The 19,459-nt window shown below is 41.6% G+C and overlaps 1 protein-coding gene across 1 annotated transcript in view; it reads left to right on the forward strand.

Moving 5' to 3' along the window:
• LOC126203522 (LIM domain kinase 1) overlaps positions 1–19,459 on the forward strand; it is a 170,525-nt gene that overhangs the window by 122,705 nt on the left and 28,361 nt on the right. Inside the window, exons 9-10 of the mRNA XM_049937846.1 lie at positions 8,634–8,865; positions 14,237–14,494. Coding sequence (XP_049793803.1) covers positions 8,634–8,865; positions 14,237–14,494 — 490 coding nt within the window. The remainder of the gene's footprint in view (positions 1–8,633; positions 8,866–14,236; positions 14,495–19,459) is intronic.

Below are 19,459 nucleotides of genomic sequence, written 5' to 3' on the forward strand. Positions count from 1 at the left end.
TAGAACTGACCCTTAGATCCTGTTTCCTGTGCAAATTTTGCATAATGTTCAATTCTCCTTGTGCTATAGCTCTGACTTTGTTGAAAATTTCCCAAGTATTACTATTACAAGATCATATGCATATCCGTGGACTGTCTAGAGTTTTATTCTACAATGAGATCATTCACCACAAGGTTCCAGAGTAGAGGGGACAGGACCCGTTCTTGTGGACAGCCTCTGGAGGTGTTGATTACTGTTTTTTCGTGCATCATGGTGGTTCTTACCTTTCTACCACTAACCCATGGCTCCATGGCTCTAATCTACCTACAAATGGTGGTCTCCAAGCCATGCACCTTTGCTGCCTTAACCATGGATTTGAAGGTCCAAGAAGATGCAGAGGGCTATTTCCTGAAAGTGTGCTTTCTCCACCTTCCCGACAAGTTGGTGGAATGCAGTTTCACATGATTTTCTTGGTTGGTATGCATGTTGGTTTATGTGTAGAGGGACCCTAGTTAACCTCCTCTCCCTAACATGCACGTTGATCAGTTTTTCTAATGTTTTAAGAACAAAGGTCAGATTGGCTGGTCTCAAATCTGTGGTCTTAGTATGATCAATTCTCCCTGGCTTTGGAATGAAGACAACCTTCACTGCCCTCCAGACATTAAGAATGATCCCTATTGCTAGGTTAACCCTAAGTAACCTGCATAGGAATCTTATTAAAGTTTGCTCCTGCTCGTTGCAGGAGCGCTGGGAAAGTTCCGTCTGGGCCAGGTGACTTGAACAGTTGGAATGTTCCCGCCCATTGGATTTTATTGTGGCCAACACATTCTCTAGCAGATTCCCAGTTCTCCCTTCAAATACCTGAAAACCGATATTGCACAGGGATCTCATCCTGGTCTGTGTTGTCTCTGAGTACATTGAGGAAAATGTCTTAAGGAGTAGTTCCAGTGTTTCATGTGCTGTCCTTGTATACTCCCATCCTCTTTCCTTAAAGTTCCTCTGGAATTAGTTGGTATCCTAGTGAGGATTTTGTGAAGTCTAGCCTGAACGGCTGTACCCTCTACCTTTTCACAGAATACCTTCCAGGGTGCTTGCTTAATTACAAGATTGTATTCGACAAGGGCCTCCAGATATTCTGCCCATTGTCCTTTCCATCTTGCAAGGTTAAACAGTCTCCATATCTTTTGCCTCTGTGATTCCAGGTTGTTGTTCCACCAAGATAAATTTCTATTCGTGCACTTCTTGGTGATAGAGTAGTTGTCATGGTATGAGGTCACCATGGCAGTGCCTCTGCTACCTCCTCAAACTCTACTGTTTTCCTTATCGAAGTACTGACTTCAGATAGGCTTGAGTGGAGGTCCCTCCTATATGCCTCCCAGTCAGTTTTCCTGGGATTCTAAGGCCCATTTCAACCTCGAACTTAATATACATGTGGCCTAATGAGGATGGCTCTGAAGCCTCATGCCATTGTTTGACATAACTAACCATCAAAGTGGAATCATAGGTTATGCCAATTACCTCTTCCCCTCTTACATTTCTAAAAGTAGGTTCCTTGCCCCTATTGAGGCTCTCTAAGTTATTAGCTAGAAGAAATTCTAGGAGTTTCTCACTTCTACTGTCAGTGTTGTTGCTGCCCCACATTAAGTTGTGGGCATTAGCATCACATCCAACCAACAGTTCGTCACCCTGTTGTGCACAGTTTTCCGTCAATCTCCTCACCTCCTGACGAGGAGGAGGAGGAAGAGGAGGAGCAGGAGCACTGTCTTCGTAAGGAAGGTATGTTGAAGCCATTACAAACTCTCTCGTGATACCTTCCTCACGTTGCTGCGTCCTAATGGTCATTAAGTCCCTAGAACAAAAGTCCGCCATCGACATGAGGGGGATTCCATTTTTTACATAAATGCACATTCTGGAGTTTCTTATATTTCTAGCATAATCTAGCTTACCTCCAGTGTCACCAACGCCCAATACACCCGCTTTATATAAATAGGGTTCCTGAATCAGGGCCACATCCACTTCTCGTCTTCCCAGAAGACGACTCGGGGCAGCAGTGGCCCCTTTACTGTGTTGCATATTTATCCGCAGCACATTGTCTCCATCTTGCCACCATTTTCACTTCTGGTGTCTTTGATTACCCCGACGGTAACCTGCGAGAACCCCAAGAATAGTCTCAGGTTCTGTTCCTGCACTGTCTTCAGGGACTTCTCTCCGACTTCCACCACAAGGGTTTTGCCGTTTGATGATGCAACCCTCTGGTTGATTACCTTCCAATCTTCTGTTAAGACTTTTGGGTTTTGAGACCCTATTTTCTCAGAGTCTCTGGAGAGGTATCCTTAAGGAGTTTTGGCACCCCGATTAATGTTTTTGTGGACTTGAAGAGCTTCAAATCCTCCCACAGTGATATTAGGGGCACCTTTTCCTTAAGCCATTCCACTGTACCCACCCCCTCACAAAGGTAAGAGCACCGTGATACAGATACTCTCTCCTGAATATGGGTCCTGGACCAGCACCCCCCCCCCCCCCCCCTGCCCCTCCCCAAAAAGAGCCATCTGCACGAACTACTACTGCTGCAAGGTGATCCTGACCAGTGGATAGCCTTGCTGGATCACCACCAACCTAAAAACTGAGACTGCAGTACTAGAGGTTGAACCGCACAATAACCCTAGATTGGTGTGGGGCGGGTGGACTGCTGTGGCCTGTTGTGGGGTTGTGAACCACTGAGGGCTATGGCGGGATGAAGCCTCTCTGTCGTTTCTAGGTTCCCCGTTCAATACACAATATGTCTGTTTCCCTATTTCTTGCCTCGGCTTTTTCTGGATATGCTTATCTTGAGAAGTGGGATCTTAGATCCCTCCCATGTTCTCTTACTGCCTGCCCTCGATGTAGAAGGGGTTTGTACACCCCGTTCACCCTGGGACAGTCTTTCCTTGGAGGCGTTGGGCTCAAGCCCTTTTAGTTCCCTCCACTTTTGTTTAGGAAGCCACTCTTTTCCTTCCTTTTTAGTTTTTGTTCTCCAAGAGGTTTCCTCCTCCTGAGCCCGAGACAAGTCTTTGATCTTAATCTGGTCCAACTTCTTAGTAACCATTCCTACTTCTTGAACAGGTCTGTTCCCCTGTTCAGCTGGGGGGATGTTTTCCATTAGTTCCAGCCCCGATGTTTGGGTGTCGTGAGGTCTCAACTTGCCCCTCAGTTTTGCTGTTTTCTTGTGTGTCCATTTTGGTCCCACAAGAGTTGGGGATTTAATCTGTCCACACCACGGAAACCCCATGCAGTGCAAGGGCAATTACTCAGGGAGGTCCTCCGGTATCCCTGATGCTTCGTTCATGACACATCTTCTAATGTGCCATGCACCCCTCGGCATGGATTGCATCACACCTTGGGTTGGCTATTGAGGAGTTGGGAAACCACAAGGAATGGATGTGAGATGACAAGACCTTACCAACTGTAGGTTCCCATAGCTAGCATCGTCCTCAGCTTCAGACGAACACACGAGCCTCCCTCAGCTTCATACGAACACACAAGCCTCCCCACCCACACGGACAGTGCTACTTCAAGGTGGTGGTCCCCGGAGAGGTAGTTGTAATTTAGAATAAGTTGGTTAATACTCAAGAAAATGTCAATCTTTAGCAAATTCCTAGGCCAGAGGAATTGGTGGAAATATTGGCTAGGGGCAATTATTTTTCAAAAATATGTCCCTGATGCCTATTTTCAGTTGGGAATACTGGACAGCCTTGGCGATAGTGACGATCTAAGAAGGGGAAAATAAGCTGCATCTGTAGATTGAAGTTTGTGTTAGGGAGGGCATTGGACTAGTGTAGTCTATACAGCTGTGTTAGCTATGTTGCTGTGGTGGTGTAATGGTTAGCATATCTGTCTAGAAAACCGACACCCCCAGGTTCAAGTCCCAGCCATGGCACAAATTTTAATTCTCATTTCTTCATCTTCCGTCATTAAAGTGAAATGAGGGTGTAAAATTTAGTCAAGTTAAATCAGTTAATTCTGAGAAAATTAGATTAGAAAGTGAAACTGAAGGTAGTAGAAGAGTGTTGCTGTTGTTTGAAAGTTTTTCCTGAAGGTATTTGTCTGCTGTGTGAATTGAAACATTGACGATAAACAGCTCGGAAAGGAAAAGAATGGACATTTTAAAAATGTGGTACTGCAGAAGAATGTTGAAGATGAGATGGATAGATTGAATAACTAATGAGGAGATACTGAATCGAATTGGGGAGTGACCGAACTATGGCTCGCCTTGACTAAAAGAAGATAGGACATATCCTGACTAAACAAAGATAGGACATATCCTGAGGCACAAAGGGATAGTGAAGTTAGTAGTCGAAGAAAGTGTATGGGAGAAGAATGTAGAGGGAGACTACAATACAGAGTCGGAGCACAGTTTGTCAGTGCAGTATGTTCTAACGGCCAAGTGTTTGAATGACTGTGAAAACAGTCTGCAGTTGTCTGTATGCCATTAGAAACACACATTGTTTGTTGAAAAGTCTCCTTATGGGCCCTGTTTATCCCCATGTTATTTATACAATATCAAACCACTGAAGGAGAGCAAAGATACAATGAAGCAGCAGCGGTGAAACAGCTTGTCAACAATTGCCAGTTTAAATGCTGCTGCTGCTGCCGCCGCTGCTCTTTCCCCCAAGAAAAAAATTGCTTCAAGTTTGTGCATATTATCAGTCTCCTAGTAAATGTTTGGAAAATCTACTTCAATTTTGTCATAATACATGTGTGAAAGAAAAGAATGAAAATATATACGTTTGATTAGCCCGACACACTGTGTTGCATTGTGGGCAGTAGTGTGAAAAGATAGAATTGATTGCTGGTGTTGTGTTTCGTAATGGGCAAACAATTATAAATGAATATAATCTATAATTGCTTCATTTGTGTGGGATATCCTGTAGCTTCCCACATTCCACTTGAGTTCTAATAATTAACAAAATGACATTTATCAAAATACTGCCATTCGTGATGTTGTAAACTGTGAAACTTAAAATTTCTATAAAATGGATAACTATCACACAGATTGGATAAAGAATCAGCAGTAAAACTTGGTGGAGACATGTGGAAAATTTGCATTTTGGAAATCATAGTTCTTTTAAACTAAGAAAAGAACACTGCATAAAAAAACTTTGTTCTAGTAAATACCATTCATCCATCTACGATCTCTTGTGTTTCCTATAGGGAGTAACATTGCTGAAAAGTAGCAGATAAATTGTGCCACATGTCCAACCACAGAAGCAGAAAATAAGCAAAAATATGGTACAAGTACAATATGTAGAGAAGTGTCAGTTGCTCCAGGGAAATTATTCCAATTGAAAATGAGAGCAGGAGAATTGTTGGTGAAATAAAACTTGCATCTGAATTTCAAAACATTTTGGTTGTGCTTTGAAGAAACAACTGTCCAAGTATTGATAAAATAATGGTAGAATTCTTGTGGGCAGCATGCTGAAAGATGAATTAAGAACTGTACAGATTCATAAATCACATTTATGCAGCTAGGAAAGATTCATCAGATTTTTAAAAGAATATATAAGTGAGTCTTCAAGGGGTGGATGGATTTCTAAATAAATGAAAAGTGCCAGTTTGCTTTTGTTCTATAAAAGAACAAAAGCAAACTGGTGCTGTTCATTTATTATAATGTTGTTCTACCAAGAACCGATGGAAGATTCAGTTAACATGGATTTCTAAATCTTGGCAGTAGAGTAATTAAAGGGAGACAGGTGCAAAAAAAGATGTAGTAGCAAGGATTGCATAAAACAAAGATACTTACTATAAAATAAAGCTGCATTTAACATCCAAAGATATAAAGCTTGAGACCAGAAAAATATTAGTGGGAAGTTATGTTCAGAGAACTGCTTGGTATTGGGTAGTGATGAAAAAATTCCTGATAAAAAATGTAATGAACTGTGGAACTTTGGAAATATTCATATAACAGAGTTGTGGATAAGCTAACCGAAACGGTCCAAAATATTTTAACAAGAGAGTCTGGAAGGTCCACCTACTGAACAAAGCAAGTGATAAAACCAGTGTGAACAGTTATGGGGATCACTCTCTCTCCTACTGGTTACTGGTACCTACAAAATCTTTTCAAAAGCATTGTTAGCTAGGGTGGAACATCTCAACTCTCAAATTGGGGACTTTTAATGTGATTTTAGAGAGAACAGATCACATTCCGAGCAGATTCTCAACTGAAAGTCAATAATAATGTTTCTGACAACATGATCTAAAAATTTCATAATCAGTTTTGTTGACTTCAGGATAGCCTGTGACTCAGTTGATAGGAAGTCACTGTTTGAAATTCTCACTGAACTGGACTTAGGTAGTAAAACAACTACTCTGATTAAGCAAACACTAAGAAACACCAGTTCTAAAGTGAAATTTGGAGATGGAATTTCTAGAAGTTTTGAGATCAAAACTATAGTGAGGCAGGGAGATGGTCTTTCTCCAATGCTCTTTGTGTTCCAGGAAAAGTAGAAAGGGAATGGAGAATGTCATTAGGAGAAAGCAAAATCAGTGAGGGAGTTAGATTAGGTTACAGGAGGAACAGCCTACATATAGTGTGTTTATCATTTGTGGATGAACTAGCTATTTTTCAGACTCGGTCGAAGCAGCCACTAGACAAATAGAATTGCCTAAAGGACAAGCTGAAAAAGTGGGCTTACAAATGTCCTTTGCGGAAACCAAATTTATAACTAAAAATTAAGGCAACCTCTGTCATGTAAAGTATGGAAAAAAACCGAGAGAACAAACAAGTATCTAGGAGAAGTAATTGAACAAGACACTTTGGAGAAAGGAGCCACTAAAGCAAGAGTTAATAAGATGAAAACAGCATACCACCTCACTAAGATGGTATATAATAAGAAATCAATATTAATCAATGCCACTTTAGAAACTACTGTACAGTAATTTGCCAAAAACCATTTTATATAGCAGAATGTGTAACTCTGAACAAAAAGGTGATGATGGAAGTACTGGAAATCGCACAAAGAAAAATACTAAAGAAAGTGTTGCGATCAGTTAAAGAGCAAACACAATAGATAAGACGTCTTAATAGTGAACTTCATGCGCACAATGAAAAAATGCGACCTGATTTGGAAATGAATAGCTTTCTTTGGTCACATCCAAAGGTTGAATTCCAACAGACTGACATAAAGACCGTTCATAGTTCTTTAAATTAAAAATGAATAATAAATGGTGCAGAGAAGTTGGAAGGCTATGGGGAAACTCCAAATTGCTCTGCAAGATACTGAGGAATGACTGCCACTCGGAAAGAAGTTGAGACTCCAAAGGTGTCTTGAAAAATCCAAGAAGACAACTGGCCCGTTCTGGCAGGATAAAAAAATAGAAAAATCATAAGAGAAATGCGGAAGAAAATAAAGAAATGATTTAAATAACCATAGTCCATAGCGGCTCATACGTAGAAGAAGAAGAAGAAGAAGAAGAAGAAGAAGAAGAAGAAGAATATGAGAGAGAATGGTTGGGCATATATGACATGAGTAGTTGCTGAAAACTGTAGTTGAAAGGATGGTGGAACAAAACAATGACAGCACCATGCCTAGATATGTATATATAAGTAGATGGTACAAGGATAATCGCAAAAGTAAGGTCTCCTATTTTTTTATAAGTACATAGACCTGTTTATTTCTACAATGGTTTACATCAGTTTACAACTTGAACATTTAGCTATTTTTCGACATAATCACCATTTCTGTCGATGCATTTTTGTATACGGTGTGGGAATTTTTGTATGCCCATGTCATACCAGCTCGCCGCTATGCTGTTCAAAAAGTTATGAACCTCTTCTTTCACCTTGTCGTCGGAGCTGAATCGCTTTCCGGCCAAATGTTCTTTTAACCTAGGGAACAGGTGATAGTCACTGGGTGCCAAGTCAGGACTATAGGCTGGGTGGGTGATTCAGTGGAACATGAACTGTTGCAGGAGAGCAACGGTTTGCCGAGCAATGTGTGGGCGAGCGTTGTCGTGGAGAATGTGTTCGCCCTTGCTCAACATCCCTCTTCTCCGGTTCTGAATTGCCATTTGAGTTTTTTGAGAGTCTCACAGTACCTGTCAGCGTTAATTGTGGTCCCAGCAATTCAACTCTGATGATGATGATGATGATGATGATGATGATGATGATGATGAGGTGAAAGGAGATGTTGATAACTTTCGGAACAGCTTGGCGGCGAGCTGGTATGGCATGGGCATGCAAAAACTGCCACAGCGTTTTCAAAAATGCATAGACAGAAATAGTGATTATGTCGAAAAATAGCTGAATGTTCAAGCTGTAAACTGATGTAAACCATTGTAGAAATAAATAGGTCTATGTACATATAAAAAAATGGGAGACCTTACTTTCGGGATTACCCTCATAGTTTGTGTTGGATGCTATACTTAGGAAAGGTGGTAAATGGCAAGCTGCAAGAGTGAACTGCATCAGTTCAACCTTGTGATTGATCAGAAAAACATGGACTACAGAGTGGACAGTATTGTCATTTCTTTTTATAAATCATAAAATCATACAGTAGCTTTACATTCTCTAATCAGGTTTCCAGTTCCTAAAATAGAATAGGTCTTATGATTTAAGCTCTTTACCTCAAAATGACTTACATATTTTTCATTGTATACTGTTTTTACATTTTCAGCAGTTCACCACCGTCTGGCCGTGAAAGCTGTGATCTGTCACGAACTCGATCATTTCGTGTGGAACCCAAAAGTCAGCGTATTTTTCGTGCCTCTGACTTAGTGAAGGGTGAATTATTGGGGAAAGGATTCTTTGGCCAAGTGTACAAAGTTACCCACCGTGCAACAAATGAAGTCATGGTACTGAAAGAATTGTACAGAGTGGATGAAGATGCACAGAAGAATTTTCTCAAAGAGGTAAACTGAATATTCATTTGTAAGAAATACTTTGGGTAAGTTTAGCTCTGCATGGCAATAATGTGTACAAAGGGATACTAGTTTAGTATTTTACTTGCAAAATGCCCCTGATAATTTCAAAACAAAAGAGTAACCAATGGTATAATAACAATATGAAAGGCAGGGTGTACACGAACCAGGAGATCTGTGAAAAACCCGGGAATTTTTTCATCCGGGAGAAAAACGGGGAAAATCCCGGGAATTTTTTAGAATTCCGGGAATTTTTCGTTGTTTCATTTTTCAAATTTTTGTAATTTTGACTGGTAAGAATCGATACTCTAACAAAGGATACGACTGTATCCTGCTACTGCAGAATAATACTGCAACAATAAAACGTGAACGAGAAAAGAAACGAAAATAAAACATAAATTGTGAAGGAAATGTGCCATATACAACAACTAAACCCAGTGCTCATACAAGCGTTTGCCAACAGCAAAATGTGTCAAAGTCTTTAGGAAGACTGTGCAATGCTTCATAACAACAAATTGCTTCCGATGAGCATGACGTCACAACTGTTTACATTAGATTCGTTTCAGCAGTTAAGAGTGGGCTCATGCGCATGTTCAGTTGAGTGGCGTATGAGTAGTACCTTCTCCCGTATCTGGATACAGAAATGTGGCTGTTGGCTGTGTAAGCAGTCGCAGCAAGCAGCTAGATGCAACAGGGAAAAATTTTACTGCCGTGCCCTAGTTGCCAGATTCACGCATGCGCCGCAGGCCAGGATATATGAGGGTGGGTGGGGGGTGCGCCAAATTCATATTCTTGAGCAGAAAAAACCTTGTTTCGAAAGCGCCTAGCATCCAGCGTACGTTGGTCTATCAATTACTCATATGATTTTGATGCACATCCCTGTTGGTTTTTGAACACACTCTGTAAGTTGATTTCTGAATGAATCATAAGCCGCGCAGCCTGAGGCGACTTGTCAAGGTTCACGCGGCCCCTCCTGTCGAAGGTTCGAATCCTCCATCGGGCATGAGTGTATGTGTTACCCTTAGCATAAGTTAGTTTAAGTTAGATTAAGTAGTGTGTAAGCCTAGGGACCGATGACATCAGCAGTTTGGTCCACTACTAAAAAAAAAATCATAAGTTGATTTTTGAATGTGTGCATAGTGTATGTGGTGTCTCTGTCGGGGGAATCCTCGTCACATCTAGAAATAAACTTTCCTGCAGGCAAAAGGGGACCGGGCTATACAAGCGGAGCGGAGTAAAGCCGAGCAAATTAACGCCAATCGCTGTCTGACTATGTTGTTGATTGGGTTTGTGAATCATCAGCGTTGTTATAATTACTAGGGAAATCCATAGATTCAGGCTACCAGAGTGGAAATATGACTAACAGGACTAGCAGGTAAGAAAGATTACGTATTATCTTCTCGGTGTATCCAGGAAAATGAAATTGGCCAGATCGCTACAGTAGTAAGAGCCAGTTGTACAGTCCCCGTCTAGCAGCCGCTTGGGTTCTATTCTGGAAGTAGCGTGGAAAATGGTTTGTACGAACATAACGCCTAATCGGAGAATAATCAGGTATAACTAAACCGGTGATTCTGGCAGGGTTAGTGCAGTTAACCGGCGAATAAGTTTTGACAAAGGCAGGAATAGTTCCAGAATTAGTCATGACAAGATTGTTTGTTAGAGAGGGGTAGGAAAAGAAATGGGGACACCACACAAATTAGGGAAGAATATGAAGATTGCAAATTTATATAAATATCTGAAACTACTACTTTTCGATCTCATACTCGAGAAACTTGAGCGTATGAATCAAATGTGAAACTATTTTCTGACATAAAACTTTTTTCTTCTAGTAGGCCTAATAGGCATTTTGTGTTGGCCTTCGTGAATTGTATTCTGTCGTATTATAAAAATGACCATTGGTGCCAAAACAGTCTCATTTACTTGGTGTGTGTTACAATTTTTGCAGTGTTAGAAAGGACTATTTTGTTTTATCTAGCAGACAGTGACAAAATAGACGTAATCAGATCGAGAACCACACCAGCCTAGGGTACTATTCGTATTAACAGCTCACGCAGTATTAGATAGCGATATTTCGATTTTTCATGTAGCAAAACGTTTGAGGAACTTTGAGGTAATAGATTCTTTCGCAGAAAGGAAAGGACGCCATGTAAAGCTGTAGCAAGATTAGAGAGAGAACAATGCTAGAGGCTAAGGATTGAAGAAATGGGTACTGTATTGCTTGTCTCATTTTACTTATTTTATGTATCCTATATTTAATTTTATGTCACCCAAAACAGAAAGTTATTAGCTAACAGACAATAAAGAGTGCAAATTTTCTGAAGAGTTCTTGTTCTCCCGATTGCAAATAATACCATCCAGTATTAATTGCGAGCTTTTTTTTTAGAGGGGCAGGATATCAAACCGGGACTGGGAGCAGGAGACACACCACAGGACATTTTAATTTCCACTGTCGTGAATATAGTTTGATGGCATTCAGTACAAAATATACATGTTTCAGTTCCACAGAGCGAAATACACTGACGTGCGATAGGAGAATGCTGTGAGAAACGGGGTGGCACTGCACTCTGGTACACTAAGACCAAATAACATGTCTAAAATTTCCTCGAACATATATGTTTTATGTATCAGACTCTTCAGAAAGATGTGCGCTACAAAATGAACATATTTTTGAAAATTTGATTTTTTCAAATTTTTGATGCCATATCTCAAATGTTCGATGGAGGGAGCTGAGCTGGGAGGGAGAGAGAGGGGGGGGGGGGCACTATCTTAGTATCGCCTCGGTTCGGAAATATCGTAAATCCGAGGCTAATGCGCAGAGCAGTCAGAGTTATAGTGGGGAAGTGTGTAGTCTCCACGTGACCCGTGTTTACATTTAGTGCTTTTGCTGTTTCGTCTACGTTAACTGCTCTCACGTCAAATGAAAACAAAATGGATTTCTGTGACCGGTAGCTCTCAAGTGAATTAAAATACATTCACATAATTACGGAAGGCTAATATACGTTATTAGTTTCAGATTTTATTTTATTTTCACTTTTCTGACAGCCATGCATTAATCGCCTTGTAGAACAATGAAGTTATTTTTTTTTCGGTTTGCTAAATAAATTTGATTTTTATTAATCTTTTACACTGAGGCAGTCAATGTGTTTGAAACTAAGTGTTTAGTTCTACACTGTTGGCTAATTTCAACTGCTCGCTGCATTTGAATTGCTCATTTTCATCTTCTAGCACATATGGCATTATGTCATAATAAAGAATCAAAAATGAGTTAATACAGTACTGGTACTCCAAGAAAATTTACATCCCGAAACCCAACTGAAAAGCTTAATGTCAGGTCGAGGACTACTTCATTGGGAATCTGGACATATGAATGTGCTCTTGCGGGAAAATATTGCGAATGGTGGTTTGAAAAGTGTTACTTTCAAAGTAAATTTCCTTTTACGCAAGTTGAACTATGTGCGAGAATGTACGATGAATTTCTTAAATCACAGAGCGTTTGATGATTAGCCATTTAGAAGTATTTAGAGCCCAGAAGATCATTCATGTCGTTATTATGACCAAATTGATGTAGTGCTACGGGAAGCTCTGTCTCCTCTGCTGTAGCTAATTTATTTGTGGAAAACTTTGAGGATGAGTTACTGGACTCGGCTAAAAATTTTACTGGCACATTTGTGTGATACATCTTAAAGTGTAACACGCGCAAAAAGGATAAACATTATATGTTAAAGTTTAGCTTCTCTTACAGCTTATTAACCTTAGAGACCAATGTTATATATGAAAGCTTTGCTTTTCTTGTAGCAACACTATGTATATTAATTTAAAACATTAACTTTTCCTGTTTCTGTATCCGCACTACGGAGCAGTGGTGTTGCTATTACCTGACTAAATCACGTGTCCTGTGGTCTGAATATCGGCTGTCATCGCCTGGCGGGATCTCGTGAAATGAGCTATGACTGGCTTACAAAAGCGCATCGCATTCACAATTACAATGGTTCGGAAAGTAACATGCGGTGTTTGGTGGAATTCGAATTTACACTTTCGTAATTCGAAAATATGCAGCGTACATGTTTTCTTCCCTGAGTTTCGTTTTCTAAATTGCCGGGAAATTCGACGCTCGTGTATAAAAACATAACCATTCAAAGGATTGATAAGTTTTACAGTTCCGAGGGAAAATATACCGTCGCTTAATAACAAGGAAAAAGTGTTTTTTCATCCGGGAGAATGTGTAGTTTTAACCGGGAAAAATCCAGGAATTGTTTTTCCTTGTCCACGTATACACCCTGGAAAAGGCTAGATTACTACTCATCACCTCAAGGAGTCAGTGAGTGGCATTCAGGCTAGTCTGATAGCTAATAATATGTAGCAGTCTTCTTCTTAATGCACTTGTGTGCTACTGGGCACCTCAATGTGGTGAGTAGTAAGTAATCATCCTTTTCATATTGTTGCGAACCCATCCTGGGTTTTATATTGTTAGAGTTTGCAAAACAAATGGAGCAGAGACAATTATTGACTCATTCTGAATTACATATGTAAACAATTTTACTATAAACAATATTGATGGTGGTAGTATTTGAAGATAACAATTCCATATGAAATGTTCACCATAATTGTTCAGTTTCAGATTTAAATGTACTAGCAAATGCAGTTTTAAAATCCAGTTTTGAAAAGGTAGTTGATTCATGGTCCATATCGACATGTTTCAGTAATAAGTTAATTGCAGAATTAGCCTTGTATGCAAAAGTTGATAAAAATTTTCTTGTGCTTGTGTGCACATCTGAATGACATTATTTAGAAATATATGATTAAGTTTATTTCATGTTACCTCTTCTTAAACACATACCATTACGATATTTGACTAGTTCTGTTTTTCCAACACTTTCTTCTGTTCTAACCAAAGAAATTCGTGCTACTACAAGTTATCTGACAGTTATATTTATGTCAACCTGCCATAGCTTAATAAATTGAAGCAATTTAACTTTATTTTATGTTGCAGCTTGTGAAGAGATCAACAACTGCCTTCATTATGTCACTAATCTTTCTTACAACTAAAATTTACAAATTGTAGTTTATACCTGCTGTCAGATACACAATTCAGAAGGATATATTTAACTTAGTTGTTGCTTCTCTTTCCTTTACTGGCATTTTAAGATGGCTGCAACTTCATCTCAGTACTCCATATGTCTCTACCCAAAGAGCCTTCAGTCTTATGACGAGGACGAAAGGAAATTACCATGGCATTTCCCCCTCCCCTTTCTTAATGTTACATTCTTCCGTGAGAGGCTTTCATATTACATCTTTCATTTTTATGTAAGGGTAAGAAACTCATGTATGGGTTAGCATTGATATTGTTATATTTTTGCTTCAGGTGGCGGTACTTCGTAGTCTGCATCATCATAATGTGCTGCGCTTCATTGGAGTATTGTACAAAGACAAGCGTTTGCACCTGGTCACTGAGTTCATCTCAGGGGGCACGCTAAGAGAGCTATTGCATGACATATCTGAACCATTACCATGGGAACAGAGAGCATCATTTGCAAAGGACATTGCTGCTGGCATGGCGTACTTGCATTCCATGAACATCATCCACCGTGACTTAAACTCTCACAACTGCCTTGTTAGAGAGGTTAGTTATATACATCATACATTTAGCGAGGAAATAAATTACAATGCTGTTATTTCATATAACCATGCCTGGGAACTGTGTGTGTGTGTGTGTGTGTGTGTGTGTGTGTGTGAGGGAGAGAGAGAGTGTGTGTTTTTGTTATTCTACACACATTACTGCAATATAAGTTATGGTATAAATTATAGGAAAAATGATCTGGAAACCTTATTTGAATCATACAGTCAGTTTTCAATTAACTTTCCAATAGAAGTGGATAAAGGCAGTAGGACCCTAATTGATAATGTTTTCTTTGATGATCAGAACAAGAAAAACCACTGGATACCCAGTAACACATGGTCTTTCTGATAATGATGCATAGTTAGGTAAATCAGATAGTGCCTTATGGTACAGATACTCCTCATTGGAAACCAATTAATTAATGATTCCAGGATAAACATTTCTAAGAATACTTGCAAGAGAAGCCCTGGGATTAAATCTGTAACGATCCCAATACTGACATAAAATTCAATCTATTCTTTGATAAATTCATACCATTATTCAAAATTAACTTTTGATATACACTAAGCAGAAAGGACATTGAACAGTCTTGTAAAAAGTGGGTCACTGGAGCCTCCAGGGGCTCGGCATTCATTTCGGGGGTATGGGCTTGGCGACCCCAGGGTTCCTGAGCTGGGAACTGGTAAGTGCTGCCAGTCCCTTGTCACCATAAGCTCTGGGCATGCTTTAGCGCCACCGAGCTGCGTGGGGGTGGAACATTGTGTGTCTCAGGAAATGGGGATCTTGGTTTAACCGCCCGGATCGCGAGGATGGAATAAACCTCTACAAAAAAAACCTCAATCTCAAGGGGTGTTGTTCGCTGATGAGATGCATGGCTGTTGAGGTAGAACAGTTGTTAGCGGGCAACCTCCGGGGAACCTGCCGCTCCTCAATTGTATAAGGCTTACTCAGGCATGCGGGGCTCTGTCTAAGTGGACCCTTACTTCCCTAGCTGCTCGTGGGACCGAAATGGATCCTCCGAAATCCTCTTTTCCTCCTCCCAGCAGAGAGGGTGGACCACTGGAAGGTTGTAACACCCAGTCTATCAAGAGGGCTCGTGTAGTCAGTCCCCCTGACTCCGGCGCCTCTATGACAAGTCCAGTCTTTAGTAACAGAATGCATTCTGGTCCTCAGAACGTGTTTCTCATAGTGAAATGGAAGAAGGGTAGTTTTGAGAGGGTTTCATCCTTCTACATACAAAAGGGTTTGGAGGGAATCTGTGCCTCCTTAAAATCGGTGAAGTGCTTGCACAATGGTGGGACCTTGCTAGTGGAAACTTCAAATTCCCAACAGGCAGCTAACCTCCAAACTGCTAAATGCCTTTGGGAAAATGCCATAAACACTGAACTGCACAGCAGCTTGAATTTTTGCAAAGGTGTTGTGACATGCCGGGATCAAGTGGACATTCCCAAGGAGGAACTGCAACATGAGTGGGCTCCGGAAGGTATAGTCGACGTGCAACATATCATGAAGAGGGTTGATGGCAATCTTACCAAATCCAACTCCTTTATTCTGACCTTCAGTGGCACGAAACTTCCTGAGCACATTAAGGCTGGCTTCCTTCACCTTAGTGTGAGGCCTTATTTCCCGACTCCAATGTGCTGTTTTAAATGCCAGAGTTTTGGGCATACCACCTTAGGGTGTACAGGTGAAGCGACTTGAGGCAACTGCAACAAGGCCGCTCATGAAGGAGCTGGTTGCTCATCTCCAGCCAAATCAATTGTATCAATTACTCTGGAAACCACCCTGTTTGGAGTAGGGACCGCTGAATTTTTTTAGAGGAAGGCAAAATCCAGGAAATAAAACAACCGAATGTATCCCATATGGTGAGGCAAAAAATCTAAAAGTCGATGCAACCTCCCACATTTGCTACATCTTTTGCGTCAATGGTTCAGAAGCCTACTCCAAAAGTGGATGCCGACGGAGGTTGCAAGTGTTGGCACTAATACCTGCAGATGTCAGTGCACTTGCAAGGCAACAAGTGTTTCAGAGCATGTAGCCTCTACTCCAGCGACAGAAGAAAGGTACAGTGGCTGACTTGGACCAGCCCCTGGTGCCTCCAACAGCTGAGGCTGTTTAGAAGCCCAGTACAGCCATTACCACTCCCACGTTGGCTCCACCAAAGCCCACCAAACCGCAAAAAGCTCCTATAAAACAGCAACAGCAAGTCAAATTATGTGGTAACCTGTCTGACTGTGTTGATTTCATTTTACATGATGCTTCATGTAACTCATCCCCAGAGCTGATGGAGTATGACGTATGTGTGGGGCAATCATCTCGTCCCACGACTGCCCCTCCACCTGCTGCAGTCCCTCCACCCCGTCGGAAAGACAGGTGCTACCCCCATCATAGATGGCTCCCAGACTTCAATGGAACTTGCAGGGCAGCAGAATGCATGTGGAGAAACTTCGTCTACTCTCTCAGGGTAGACTGCCGTGTCTGTGTCTCCAGGAGACTTACTTCCACCCTACTCCCCTGAGCTATGAGGCTATACACTCCACAAAAAGGATGACCTGGGTGGAGAGAGAGCTAGAGGAAGCGTAAGCATTTTCATCAGGACAGACTACCATTCCTCTCCTCTCTCACTTAAGACAACTTCAGAAGCCGTTGCGTGCACGTGCATCATCCATTGACTGTATGTTCCCTTTACTTGTCCCCACATGATGCACTTGATGAAGAGGCTCTCACCGACTTTGTTGCACAGCGCCCCCAGCCGTTCATCATCTGTGGTGATTTTAATGCCAACAGTGTGCTTTGGGGCTCTGCAATTACTTGTTCCAGGGGTAGAGCAATTGAGAGGCTTCTCCACAGCGACTGGGTCATTCTCTGCCATTGATCTCTCACTTCGCTCTCCAGCTCTTGCCCACAGTGCTCAAAGGGAAGTGGTCAATGACTTCCACAGAAGTGATCACTTCCCAATCTGTATTCTCCTGCCAGATGGCGTGGGCCCCGAAAGAAAACTGCCGTGATGGGTGCCCAATTGAGCCGATTGGAGACTCTAGAACCAGTTGGCCCAGTTCGAACACTGTGCGAATGTCAAGGCATGGGTGGATCATATTACCAAAATGATCCACCTTGCCACTGCAGCATCCATTCCACAGTCCACGAGCCACCAGAAGAGGCAATCTGTCCCTTGGTGGAGTGCCAAATGCTGAGAATCTTGCAGACTTTCGGGTGGCGAGGGTGAAATGCCACCGAATTATTCGAGAGAGCAAGAAGAGGTTGTGACAACAGTTCTTGAATACCATTAATCGTTCCACCAAAAGTTTCATTGTGTGGGAGACAATCAGGAGAATTTCTGGGAGAGGAGGGAGGTGCCCCATGACTGCTGTAATGAATAACTGCACTCTCCACACAGATCCGAGAGACATTGCCCAGACTGTGGTGGTGTATTTTGCCACAGTTACTGCAACAGCCAGTCAGGATCCGGGTTTCCAGTGCCATAGAGTGGTTGCTGAGAGGTATGGTTTGGACTTCCAGTCCACCTCTAATGCAGTTTAAAAATGCCCATTCTCCATATGGGATCTGGATTCTGCATTGTCTGCGGCTCGTGACACATCCCCTGGTCATGACAGGATCCTTTACAGTATGCTATGGCACCTCACAAGGCGCAACAAAGATTCCCTCCTCACATTTTTTAAGGACATTTGGGCGTCAGGTCGCTTTCCTGACTCGTGGCGGGAGGCAGTTTTAATTCCTCTTTAAAAACCTGGGAAAGACTGCACATGCCCAAGTAGTTACTGTAATGTTGCCCTCACTAATTGCATGGGAAAGACCTTGGAGTGGATGGTCAACTGCCACCTTGTCTGGATCTTAGAATCCTGGCAACATCTTAGTTGCTTTCTGTGTGGGTTCAAGTGGTTTTGTTCCTCCTTTGATAACCTTGCCCTCCTGGAGGTGGCTATACAACAAGCTTTCCTAGGCCGTCGCCATCTTCTAGGTGTATTTTTTGACATCGAGAAGGCCTTCGATAGTACTTAAAGGCGTCTCATCCTGAAGAAACTTCATGAATGGGGTTTTCGTGGTTATCTTCCCATTTTTATTCTTTCCTTACGCCACACTATTTTAGATACCAAGTTGGTGATGTCCTGTCTGATCACTTTAAGCAGGAGAATGGTGTCCCTCAAGGTAGCGTTTTCAGTGTAACTGTCTTTGCCATAGCTATTAATAACATTACGTCCATAGTGAAAAGTCCTGTCCAGTGTTCCTTGTTTGTGGATGATTTCTCTCTGTTTTGCTCTTCTACAAGTCTCGCAACAACAACGCGTCAGTTGCAACTTGATCTTCGATGTTTGAACGAATGGGCGCAGAACAGTGACTTTGTTTTCCACCAAGAAGTCCGTGTGTGTTCTTTTTCACTATCCTCGTTCGATTTTAACCTTTCATGAATTTAGGATGAGGGACACAGTCCTTACTTTTAAAAATGCGGTGAGATTTCTGGGGCTCATTTTTGTCTTGAAGCTTTTGTGGTTAACTCATCTTAAAGACCTGAAACATGGTCACTTAAGGCTTTTAAGTATTTTAAAATGTCTTAGCCATAGTACGTGGGGAGCAGACAGGACTTGTCTGTTCCTGTTTTACAGGGTATTTGTGCTATCTCGGCTCGATTATGGGTGCATGGTGTATTTGTTTGCAAGACCTTCTTATTTAAAGATGTTGGATGTTGTGCACCATTAAGGGATTAGGTTGGCCGCTGGGGCATTCAGAACTAGCCCCCATACAGAGCCTCCATGCAGAGGCTGGTGAACCACCACTTCATATGCCATGCATATAAAACTATGTCCACACCATACACACCTGCATACCATACCGTTGCTCAGCTTCCTCTGGCATGGCTTTTTCGTAACTGGCAATGAGCAAGGAGGCCCTATGGGATTCGTGCACAGGATTACCTTTCGGAGATTGATATGGCTGGTCTTAATGTTTTAC

This window comes from Schistocerca nitens, chromosome 9 (assembly GCF_023898315.1).
Source record: "Schistocerca nitens isolate TAMUIC-IGC-003100 chromosome 9, iqSchNite1.1, whole genome shotgun sequence".
NCBI lineage: Eukaryota > Metazoa > Arthropoda > Insecta > Orthoptera > Acrididae > Schistocerca > Schistocerca nitens.